Genomic DNA, 12501 nt, shown 5'->3' with positions numbered 1-12501 from the left:
ACCTCCGCCCTCAAGGACTCCTTCACCCTTTACCTGTTCCCCACAGACCCTGGTCCCATATCTCATTGGACTTTATTACTGGACTTCCTCCATCCCATGGCAATACTACTATCCTAGTCATAATCGACAGGTTTTCAAAGGCGGCCAGGTTCGTCCCTCTGACTAAGTTACCTTCTGCCAAGGAAACGGCTGAGTTGGTAATTAATCATGTGTTCCGAGTCTTCGGCATTCCTCAAGATATGGTTTCTGACAGAGGTCCCCAGTTCGCCTCAAGGTTTTGGAAGGCCTTCTGCCAACTCATGGGGGCTTCTGCCAGTCTATCTTCAGGGTACCATCCGGAGTCCAACGGCCAAACAGAGAGGATGAATCAAGAGCTGGAAACCACCCTCCGATGTATGACTCGTGACAACCCGTCCACATGGTCATCCTTTATTGTTTGGGCCGAATACGCGCACAACACCTTGCGCTCCTCCTCCACTGGTATGTCCCCGCACGAGTGTCAGTTTGGCTATGCTCCTCCATTGTTCCCGGACCAGGAGGCAGAAGTCAGAGTGCCTTCAGCCTTGAAGTTCGTCAGACGCTGTCGGCTTATGTGGAGGAAGACCCGTCTTAATCTTATGCGTTCCTCACAGAGGTACCAACAACAAGCCAACAGACGTCGCCGTCCCGGGCCTACCCTGCGCCCCGGCCAGAGAGTCTGGCTCTCCACAAGAGACTTACCTCTACGGGTGGAGTCTCGCAAGCTGTCCCAAAAATACATCGGTCTCTTCAAGGTTGCCAGGAGAGTTAACCCAGTTTCTTATCGCCTACACTTACCCAGATCCCTTAAGATGAATCCCACATTTCACATTTCATTGTTAAAACCTGTTGTTTTTTCTCCCCTTGTCCCGGCAGACAGACCTCCCCCTCCGCCTCGTGTCATTGGAGGCCAGCCGGCTTATACCGTCCATCGGATACTGGATTCCCGCCGGGTGCAGCGGTCCTGGCAGTATCTGGTGGACTGGGAAGGCTACGGTCCCGAGGAGCGCTCCTGGGTTCCTGCCAAAGACATCCTGGACCCTGACCTCATTCGTCAGTTCAGGGCCCTCCACCCTGAGAGAGCTGGTAGGAACGTCAGGAGCCGTTCCTAGGGGGGGGATTCTGTCAGGATTTGGCCAGGGTTGTTCCGGGTTTTGGTCACTAGATGCCCCCATTGTGCTTTTTGACCTCATGTTTTTTCCCTTGTTCCCCATTATTATTTGCACCTGTGCCTCGTTTTTCCCCTGATTGTATTTAAACCCTTAGTTTCCCTCAGTTCTGTGCTCTGTGTTTGTATGTTAGCACCCAGCCCTAGTGTTCTGTGTATTCTTGTCGATTCCGGTGGATGCTCTTGTGGAGTTCTGTTTTTGTTTTTGAGGATCTCTTAAGGTTTTTTAGTGCTATTCCTACCATCTTTTGGATTTACTATTTTTGTATTGAAGGACTTCACCTTTTTACTTTATTAAATACACCGTCTTAAGTACTGCTGTGTCTGCCTCATCTTCTGGGTTCTGCTGGCTCAGTTGGTTAAGTGACTGTTTCTCACTCCGGAGACCCAGGTTCGTAACCGGGTCCTGACAGTATATAGACATAGCTCACCTCAACTATGCACTGTAGCTGCTCTCTTTTGACATTTTATAATAGACTTACTACTTTTACACTAGAATTGTTTTGGAATCTGCTCTTTCAACAAACTATTGTCTATAAACCATTTATTCAATGCCAGACTCTCATGTTTACATGTGAACATACTGTATATCATATTATGACTGACTATTCATTGAGATGAGCAGTTAAACTGGAGAGTGAGAAAATGTAATGGCTCATTCTAAGACGATAGTGACACGGATACCTAGTGTACTGTGGTTGTTGTCATGCTCTGCGATGTATTGAAGACAATGCCGCTCCTCTCGCTCCAGCTGTAATATATACTCACAGTCTGGGTGCAGACTGGACAGATCCTGGCGAGAGAGATGGGTGGGGGAGAGAAAGAGAAACAGAAAGTGAGGCAAATATTGAACCAAAAGTTGAAACCATAGAAACAAAACCAATTATTCTTCTCTTAAGTGTATGGAAGAACACTCACGTCTCCCTCCAGAAACCCACCTGAATGGCCATTGAAGAAAGGAATGAATGTTATCTACTAGCTGAGATGTCAGCACATTTTATTAATTTGAACTGCACCCAGATGAAATGACATTTTTGAAATTTGAAGGTGGCTATTCCCAAGGAAAAAAAGAACATAAAACAACTTGACATTGACAGAGTCTGTATCCCGAATGTCAGAGAAAGGAAAATTAACCAACAAGACCAACAGAACCCTGAACAGCTTCTATCCCCAAGCTATAAGACTGCCAAATGGTTAATTAAATAGTTGACCAATAGCTACCCGGACCATCTGCAATGACCCTTTTGACTCATCACATAAGCTGCTGCTACTGTTTATTATCTATCCCACTGTCACTTTACCCATACCTATATGTACAGTTCAAGTCAGAAGTTTACATACACCTTAGCCAACTACATTTAGACTCAGTTTTTCCACAATTCCTGACATTTAATCCCAATAAAAAGTCCCTGTCTTAGGTCAGTAGGATCACCACTTTATTTAAAGAATGTGAAATGTCAGAATAATAGTAGAGATAATGATTTATTTCAGCTTTTATTTCTTTCATCACATTCCCAGTGGGACAGAAGTTTACATACATTCAATTAGTATTTGGTAGGATTGCTGGTGTTACTGAATCAGGTTTGTAGGCCTCCTTGCTCGCACATGCTTTTTCAGTTCTGCACACAAGATTTCTATAGAATTGTGATGGCCACTCCAATACCTTGACTTTGTTGTCCTTAAGCCATTTTGCCACAACTTTGGAAGTATGCTTGGGGTCATTGACCCATTTGCGACAAAGCTTTAACTTCCTGACTGATGTCTTGAGATATTGCTTCAATATATCCACATCATTTTCGTACCTCATGATGCCATCTATTTTGTGAAGTGCACCAGTCCCTCCTGCAGCAAAGCACCCCCACAACATGACGATGTGCTTCACGGTTGGGATGGTGTTCTTCGGCTTGCAAGCTTCCCTCTTTTTCCTCCAAACATAACGATGGTCATTATGGCCAAACAGTTCTATTTTTGTTTCATCAGACCAGACGACATTTCTCCAAAAGGTACGATCTTTGTCCCCATGTGCAGTTGCAAACCGTAGTCTGGCTTTTTTAAGTCGGTTTTGGAGCAGTGGCTTCTTCCTTGCTGAGAGGCCTTTCAGGTTTTGTCGATATAGGACTGGTTTTACTGTGGATATAGATACTTTTGTACTTGTTTCCTCCATCATCTTCACAGGGTCCTTTTCTGTTGTTCTGGGATTTCGCACCAAAGTACATTCATCTCTTAGAGACAGAACGCATCTCCTTCCTGAGCAGTATGACAGCTGCGTGGTCCCATGGTGTTTTTACTATTGTTTGTACAGATGAACGTGGTACCTTCAGGAGTTTGATAATTGCTCCCAAGGATGAACCAGACTTGTGAAAGTCTACAATTTGTTTTCCGAGATCTTTTCTGATTTCTTCTGATTTTCCCATGATGTCAGGCAAAGAGGCACTGAGTTTGAAGGTAGGCCTTGAAATACATACACAGGTACACCTCCAATTGTCTCAAATTATGTCAATTAGCCTATCAGAAGCTTCTAAAGCCATTAATTCATTTTCTGGAATTTTCCAAGCTGTTTAAAGGCACAGTCAACTTAGTGTATGTAAACGTCTGACCCACTGGAATTGTGATGCAGTGAATTATAAGTGAAATAATGTCTGTAAACAATTGTTGTAAAAATTGTCATGCACAAAGTAGATGTCCTAACCGACTTTCCAAAACTATAGTTTGTTAACAAGATATTTGTGGAGTGGTTGAAAAACAAGTTTTAATGACTCCAACCTAAGTGTATGTAAACTTCTGACCTCAACAGTACACGTCTACCTCAATTCCCTTGTACTATTGCACATCGACTAGGTATGTCACGGATCTAACAGATTTCCAAACCTGGATTGTGCAACATTTGCCTGTTTTTTTGTTTTTGTTTTATTCTTCAAGCTCTGTCAAATTGGTTGTTGATCATTGCTAGACAAACATTTTCAGGTCTTGACATATATTTTAAAGTAGATTTAAGTCAAACTCGGCCACTCATGAACATTCACTGTCTTCTTGGTAAGCAATTCCAGTGTAGATTTGGCCTTGTGTTGTAGGTTACTGAGACAGGCGAGAGGAAGTGCAAGTGAAAGACATTAATTAATTGAGTTTTCTCTAAATGCCACATTCCTTTCAATTAGGGTCACAGGTCATTGTCATGCCAAGTCGCCTGAAGTCAATATGTACATAGGCAAACCCTTAGAGCCCTTTAACTTAGGCCTAGACTGCTCTGAATTACTAAGTACCTGTACCTTGACATTAGATGCCGATTATGGATCTATCTGCCTATAACTACTGTACAGTCAAATACATCCAGTCCTATACACCCAGTCCTATACTTACAGTCCCTTTACCTACAGTCCTTCTAAAAATAAATTGCATTTCATAAAAGCATCTAAGATATACACATAAACTAGATGGTCATTTTCCATGAAGTTAAATTGCGTGACTTGCTTCAGCTCGTTAAAAAGTATTTTTGTGGCGATGGACAAGATAGCCTGAATATGTGAAAGTTGGTTTGGTGACTAATTTGAACGGTTCAAGAGTTACTGTTGGTGTGTTATTTTATGCAAATGTTGATAAGAGTTTTATGAATTTCAAGTTAGGAAAGCCTGACTATTAAGCGTCTAAGGCTCAGTTACACCTGCAGAGATGATTGTGTGGTGCCTGGATGATCAGATAAAGTAACCAGACATATGAAACCATTATCTTCTAGGTGGTAAGTATAATATATACAGTGCTCTTTACAAGGCTAAGCAGGTACGGGGAAAACATTTTGTGTGCCTGCGTGAACGGAGGACTGGAGGAAGCAACACACACATATTTCTTCCATTTCCGTGTGTGAGAGTATGTTTGTGGAATTGTTAGTTTTAGGATATGTTGAGTGGTTGTGTGGATGGACATACTCTGCATTTGGAAAGTATTCAGACCCCTTGACTTTTTCCACATTTTGTTATATTACAGCCTTATTCTAAAATTGATTAAACTGTTTTTTTCCCCTCATCAATCTACACACAATACCCTATAAAGACAAAGTGCAAACAGGTCTGTTTTTTTTGCAAATGTATTAAAAATGAAAATATTACATTTACATAAATATTCAGACCCTTAATTCAGTACTTTGTTGAAGCATCTTTGGCAGAGATTACAGCCTCGATTCTTCTTAGGTATGATGCTAAAAGCTTGGTACACCTGTATTTAAGGAGTTTCTCCCATTCCTCTCTGCATGTCCTCTCAAACTCTGTCAGGCTGGATGGGGAGCGTCGCTGCACAGCTATTTTCAGCTCTCTTCAGATATGTTTGATTGGGTTCAAGCCTGGGCTCTGGCTGGGCCACTCAAGGACATTCAGAGATTTGTCCCGAAGCCACTCCTGTGTTGTCTTGGCTGTGTGCTTAGGGTCGTTGTAATATTGGAAGGTTAACCTTCACCCCAGTCTAAGGTCCTGAGCGCTCTGGAGCAGGTTTTCATCAAGGATCTCTCTGTACTTTGCTCTGTTCACCTTTCCCTCGATCTTGACTAGGGTTGCAAAGGGTCAGAAACTTTCCTGGAAATTTCCGGAAATTTTCTGGAAGTTCTCCATGGGGAGGTAATTTGGGGAATTTTGCTTAAATTCATCAAAAAAAGTTTGCTTATATAGTTAACTTATACTTTTAGTAAGTAGTAGGCAAGACAGATTTCAGACACGGACAGTTTCGTGGCTTTTACCGACACACTCTGAATTCCATATCACCCCCTAGACACTTGTCTTAATCTGAGAGGATTGGCTACATACCAGCGTCACGGTAATCGCTTCTGATTGGTCGCAATAGGTCTATTGGTTCTAATTGGATGCCATTGGCCTATTGGTTCTGATTGGTTGCCATAGGCCTATTGGTTCCATCTATCCAATCCTCTCAGATCTACAGTAGTGCCTAGGGTGTAGGGTCTAGGGGTTAGGATTAAGGTGTAGGGCTAGGGGTTAGGGTCTAGGGATCAATATGGAACTGAGCATAAGCAGAGTAGAGTCACTCGGTGTTTGTCTGGATCACTGTTAGGTTAGTAGGGTTAATAACTAGGTAATTACAAGTCTCTGGGTAGAAGAGTAGAGAAAAAGGATACCATAAGAGGAGAGCAATGTGTATGATGTAGCTAGTGGCATAGTCACTTCAACTAAAATAATCTCAGGGTTTATGTTTACATTTGTAAGATATGCAGGTCATGTTGTCGGCCATGTTGGAAAACGCTAAGAGAGCTAATGCTAACCACATCACGACTGTAATTGACCTTTGAACTTGTTTGTGTAGAGCATTTACACTGGTTGCTCTTATTGGCTTCATTACAACAATATCATCAACAATAACAACATGTGTGTGTCAGTAACACGCTTGTCAAATTCTCCATATGGGAATATTTCCCATCAGACGTTATTGTCTCCTGGTTTGGCAGTTGCTATAAAATGGATCATTGTCGTTTTGAAAAACCAGGTCACGTTGATTCTGATAAAGGACTTTATTTCTTTGGATAAGCCGAGGCACAACGACGACATAATCTCCCTGGAGTAGAAAAGTGTAGATAACTCACCGGTTGGTCGGGGTCTCTCTCATACACACACCCATATGTCAGTCTTGTCACTGAAAAGAGTAACATTTTGTTTTCCTGTTTTCTGTCAATTCTTCACTCTTCAAATGAAGGCTACCCAATAGAAACGTTCAGTCCCACTTTAGGCATTACAACTTTTAAAGGTTTAATGTAGCATACATAACATCTTCATAAGCACTTTAAAGATGCTTCACAAATCCTTATAATATGTACATAGCTATCTCAATTACCTCGTAACCCTGCACAGACTCAGTACTGGTACTCCCTGTATATAGCCATGTTATTTTTTACTCGTTATAGTTATTCACTGTTTATTTATGCCTTGTGTCACTATTTCTAATTTGATTTTATATTTTTATCTTATCTTTAACTCTGCATTGTTGGAAAAGGACCCTTAAGTAAGAATTTCACTGTTAGTTTACACCTGTTGTTTACAAAGCACGTGACAAATACAATCTGATGTCATACCATAGTAAGGGTGTATGGGAAGGGGGATACCTAGTTAGTTGTACAACAGAAATCTGTCTTCCGCATTTAACCCAACCCCTTTGAATCAGAGAGGTGCGGGGGACTGCTTTAATCGACATCTTCGGCACCCAGGGGGAACAGCAGCTTAACTGCCTTGTTCAGGGGCAGAACAACAGATTTTTACCTTGTCAGGTCGGGGATTGGAACCAGCAACTTTTCGGTTACTGACCCAACGCTCTGGGTGCATTGCCAAATGTGACCAAATGTTCTGATGTGAAGAGCAAAGTGCTACAATTTAATAAAATCAGTCAGATATCATGGTGGAGTTCAATGCTCAACTTCCAACTTTGTCGGTAAAAACACTTTTTAGTCATTTTTGTAATACTTGACCCAGTTACCTGGTTATTTTGTTTGCAGTGCCTTTCTGTCTCAATCTGACTACAGAAATGTTTCAGAGGATGAGGGATAAAGAGAGGTTAAAGTTTCAATGTAGCAGTTTGTATGTCAATACGGGTCTCCCGAGTGGTGCAGTGGTCTAAGACACTGCATCTCAGTGCTAGAGGCCTTACTATAGACACCCTAGTTCAATTCCAGGCTGTATCACAACTGGATGTGATTGGGAGTCCCATAGGGCGGCGCACAATTTGGCCGGTGTAGGTCGCCATTGTAAATAAGAATTTGTTCTTAACTGATTTGCCTAGTTAAATATAGATCAAATGATTTCTGGGTAACAATTAAGTATCTTACTGTAAATGTTTTCAATTAAAATGGTCAAAAAGAAACAAAAATAGCTTCTTAGCAAAAATGTATTTCTTAAGAAAGAATTTTGCTAGGACTGTTTGGAAGTGGCCTGAGCGGGGAGGGGAAAACTGAAAACTAGCTGTTATTGGCAGAGAGGTTTGGAACTATTTTTCTTATTGGTCTATTAACTAATTTACTGGTGATGTCACCAGGCAGGCCAAAACTCCATCCCACCAAAACAGGCTAACATTTCAGGTGGCCTTATTCAACAGGTCTTACACTAACAGAGCATTATCATTATTTTCACAATTCCACAGAGGAAATATACACTGAGTATCCAAAACATGACTGACCAGGTGAAAGCTATGATCCCTTATTGATATCACTTGTTAAAGGAGACAGGTTAAAGAAGGATTTTTAAGCATTGAGACAATTGTGAGATGGATTGTGTATGAGTGCCATTCAGAGGGTGAATGGGCAAGACTAAATATTTAAGTGTCTTTGAACGAAGTATGGTTGTATGGCCAGGCCAACGCTGCTTTTCCCCCCCACACTCAACAGTTTTCTTGTGTGTATCAAGAATGGTCCACCACCCAAAGAACATCCAGCCAACTTGACACAACTGTGGGAAACATTGGAGTAGAGAGAGAGAGAGAGAGAGAGAGAGAGAGAAAAATACATTAGCGGAGAGAGAGAGAGAGCAATACATTAGCGGAGAGAGAGAGAGAGAGAGAGAGAGAGCAATACATTAGCGGAGAGAGAGAGGGGATTTTAGTTATTATGCTTAGAGAGGAAGCACACACACTTCAATGTAATATGTTTATTCTATACTAGGCTACTACCTCTGGCTGTGCAACAGTGTAGCCTACAGTAGGGATCCCTATGTACAGCCTGCACCTCCATTGAGGAGAAAGTGGGTTCTCTAAAGCACTAATCTCGAGCAGAGTATACACAGTATACATTCAATTGTTGGGGAGAGGGTAAGATAGACAGATGTGTGTGTGTGTTCCTGCAATTCTACAGATGTTTCCATGGGGCAGAGAGGTACTGTAGCACCATTTGGAACGTAGCCATAGAGATGGACAAATAAGAGAGCTCTCTTGACAAATAACTGCAGATGGTAGATCGAACGTTCCACTCTCGCCAAATCTGCGAATGTAGAGTGAGAGAGGGGGGAGAAAGTAAGAGAACGAAAGTAGGAAAGAGAGAGAGAGAGGGATGTATAGTCTACAGTACATTAATTCATGTGTGACAGAGAGAGCGAGAGAGAGAGAGAACTGGAGAGGGTGAACAGATAAACAGAGAGACCCATATTATAATTATTATTGTTGTTGTTGTTATTATTATCAGTGTTTAGAATTATTTCTCGTTATGCTGCAGTTAGAGGTCTTGGGTCATCAGAATGGAATGAGGTAAGAGACGAGCAGTCACATCTCACCACATCTCACCACCAAGCTTGGTTTGGTAATCACTCTGTTGTTGTCATCACCAAGCTTAGTTTGGTAATCACTCGGTTGTTGTCACCACCAAGCTTAGTTTGGTAATCACTCTGTTGTTGTCACCACCAAGTTTAGTTTGGTAATCACTCTGTTGTTGTCACCACCAAGCTTAGTTTGGTAATCACTCTGTTGTTGTCACCACCAAGCTTAGTTTGGTAATCACTCTGTTGTTGTCACCACCAAGCTCAGTTTGGTAATCATAATGTTGTTGTCACCACCAAGCTTAGTTTGGTAATCATTATGTTGTTGTCACCACCAAGCTTAGTTTGGTAATCACTCGGTTGTTGTCATCACCAAGCTTAGTTTGGTAATCACTCTGTTGTTGTCATCACCAAGCTTAGTTTGGTAATCACTCTGTTGTTGTCACCACCAAGCTCAGTTTGGTAATCACTCTGTTGTTGTCACCACCAAGCTCAGTTTGGTAATCACTCTGTTGTTGTCACCACCAAGTTTAGTTTGGTAATCACTCTGTTGTTGTCACCACCAAGCTTAGTTTGGTAATCACTCTGTTGTTGTCACCACCAAGCTCAGTTTGGTAATCATAATGTTGTTGTCACCACCAAGCTTAGTTTGGTAATCATTATGTTGTTGTCACCACCAAGCTTAGTTTTGTAATCATTATGTTGTTGTCACCACCAAGCTTAGTTTGGTAATCATTATGTTGTTGTCACCACCAAGCTTAGTTAGGTAATCACACTGTTGTTGTCACCACCAAGCTTAGTTTGGTAATCACACGGTTGTTGTTGTCACCAAGCTTAGTTTGGTGATCACTCTGTTGTTGTCACCACCAAGCTTAGTTTGGTATTCACTCTGTTGTTGTCACCACCAAGTTTAGTTTGGTAATCACTCTGTTGTTGTCACCACCAAGCTTAGTTTGGTAATCACTCTGTTGTTGTCACCACCAAGCTCAGTTTGGTAATCACTCTGTTGTTGTCACCACCAAGCTCAGTTTGGTAATCATAATGTTGTTGTCACCACCAAGCTTAGTTTGGTAATCATTATGTTGTTGTCACCACCAAGCTTAGTTTGGTAATCATTATGTTGTTGTCACCACCAAGCTTAGTTAGGTAATCACACTGTTGTTGTCACCACCAAGCTTAGTTAGGTAATCACACTGTTGTTGTCACCACCAAGCTTAGTTAGGTAATCACACTGTTGTCACCACCAAGCTTAGTTAGGTAATCACACTGTTGTTGTCACCACCAAGCTTAGTTTGGTAATCACACTGTTGTTGTCACCACCAAGCTTAGTTTGGTAATCACACTGTTGTTGTCACCACCAAGCTTAGTTAGGTAATCACACTGTTGTTGTCACCACCAAGCTTAGTTTGGTAATCACACTGTTGTTGTCGCCACCAAGCTTAGTTAGGTAATCACTCTGTTGTCACCACCAAGCTTTATTTGGTAATCACACTGTTGTTGTCACCACCAAGCTTAGTTAGGTAATCACTCTTGTCACCACCAAGCTTAGTTAGGTAATCACTCTGTTGTCACCACCAAGCTTTGTTAGGTAATCACTCTGTCCATTATTATCCTGGACACACACACTGTCATACTGTTAGCTTGGGACAGGAATACAAAACAGCTAATAAAACACACATCCAGTGGTTTTAATTTGGCAGATGTCACATACATAACCCTTTGGAGATAAAGTATGTTCATTGGTAACCAGACTCTAATGGCTAGTGGAATCAGTCATAACCCTCCAAGCTGAACATAGGGTATTTGCTTGGCTATTTTTAGCTCTGGTCCATGTCGTTAGTGTGAGCTCCTAATCAAGGTTGTTAATGAGCATGGAGAAATTCACACTAACGTCGTGGACCAGAGATAGGTTATTAGGTGTCTCTGCAAAAGTGAATGGGCCAAGAACACCATTTCATTTTCACTGATCACATTTAATTTTGACGGAGACATCACCACCCTTGGCTCTAGTTAAATCAGAGCACTGTATGCCTAGCCTGGTACCAGCTGTTTGTGCTCTTGCAAACGACATAGCTGTCATTGAGAGGCTGAACACGACATTGTCATTGGCATGACAAGGAGTTGGCATGATAGCACAAACAGACTGGCCCCGGGGCTATCATAGGCCCACCCATGTGGAGGAAGAGAAACACCAACATGGTCATATATGACCATATATGTATATTCCAACAACAATTCAGTACAAACCTAGCCTGGTGTCCAAGATCTAATTGTGTTGTCTTGTCAACTACTCGGCTATATGGTCATTGTCATTGCCACACATCAGCCATAGGAGTCTGCAAACAGGCAGCACAAACAGATCTGGGACTACCAGGCTAACACAAATCCTACTTTTATATGGGAACACACAGTCTACTTTTAATTTCATGATTGAAATGCAGTTAATTTAATAGCCTGGCTACACTTCAAAATGTGGATATAGGGGGACTGCCTTGTGGCACAAACAACATTCATTAATAAATCACATCATTACTCTGCAGATACCACCTAGTCCCATGTGATTAACATTAACCTTGAAGAATAACTTTAATTATAATTTCCCTATGGAGGGGAGGAGCAGGGCTTATTAGAAGACAATTAGTGTCAGCACAAACTCATTCATTATGGGGCTTTCGTGCCATGGATTTAATTATACCAATGAAAGACACCTCCACACTCACACAAACACGCAAACGCACGCAAAACAGATGTACATGTACAGACACACACTTCTTGCCCATTCACCCTCTGAATGGCACACATACATAATCCATGTCTCAATTGTCTCAAGGCTTTAAAAAATCCTTCTTTAACCTGTCTCCTCCCCTTCATCTACACTCATTGAAGTGGGTTTAACAATGGACATCAATCAGGGATCATAGCATTCAACTAGATTCACCTGGTCAGTTTATATCATTGAAGGAGCAGGTGTTCTTAATGTTTTGTACACAGCGTATTTCTTCATCATACACGTGACATTTTAAATTATCCAAAACATGCAAGCGATAACCTATTCTGAATACATGCGTGTACCCTAATTTTCAATGCTTCGGC

General features: G+C 41.7%; 1 protein-coding gene across 1 annotated transcript in view; it reads right to left on the bottom strand.

Moving 5' to 3' along the window:
- Positions 1-2136, bottom strand: part of LOC135525047 (growth hormone-releasing hormone receptor-like) — a 36743-nt gene extending 34607 nt beyond the window's left edge. The window contains exons 1-2 of the mRNA XM_064952813.1: positions 2125-2136; positions 1871-1979 (exon numbers count right to left, since the gene is read on the bottom strand). Of these exons, the coding sequence (XP_064808885.1) occupies positions 1871-1979; positions 2125-2136 (121 nt within the window). The remainder of the gene's footprint in view (positions 1-1870; positions 1980-2124) is intronic.
- Positions 2137-12501: the final 10365 nt, after the last annotated feature.

Source organism: Oncorhynchus masou, chromosome 31 (assembly GCF_036934945.1).
Source record: "Oncorhynchus masou masou isolate Uvic2021 chromosome 31, UVic_Omas_1.1, whole genome shotgun sequence".
NCBI lineage: Eukaryota > Metazoa > Chordata > Actinopteri > Salmoniformes > Salmonidae > Oncorhynchus > Oncorhynchus masou.
This window is presented reverse-complemented; position numbering and strand designations above follow the sequence as displayed.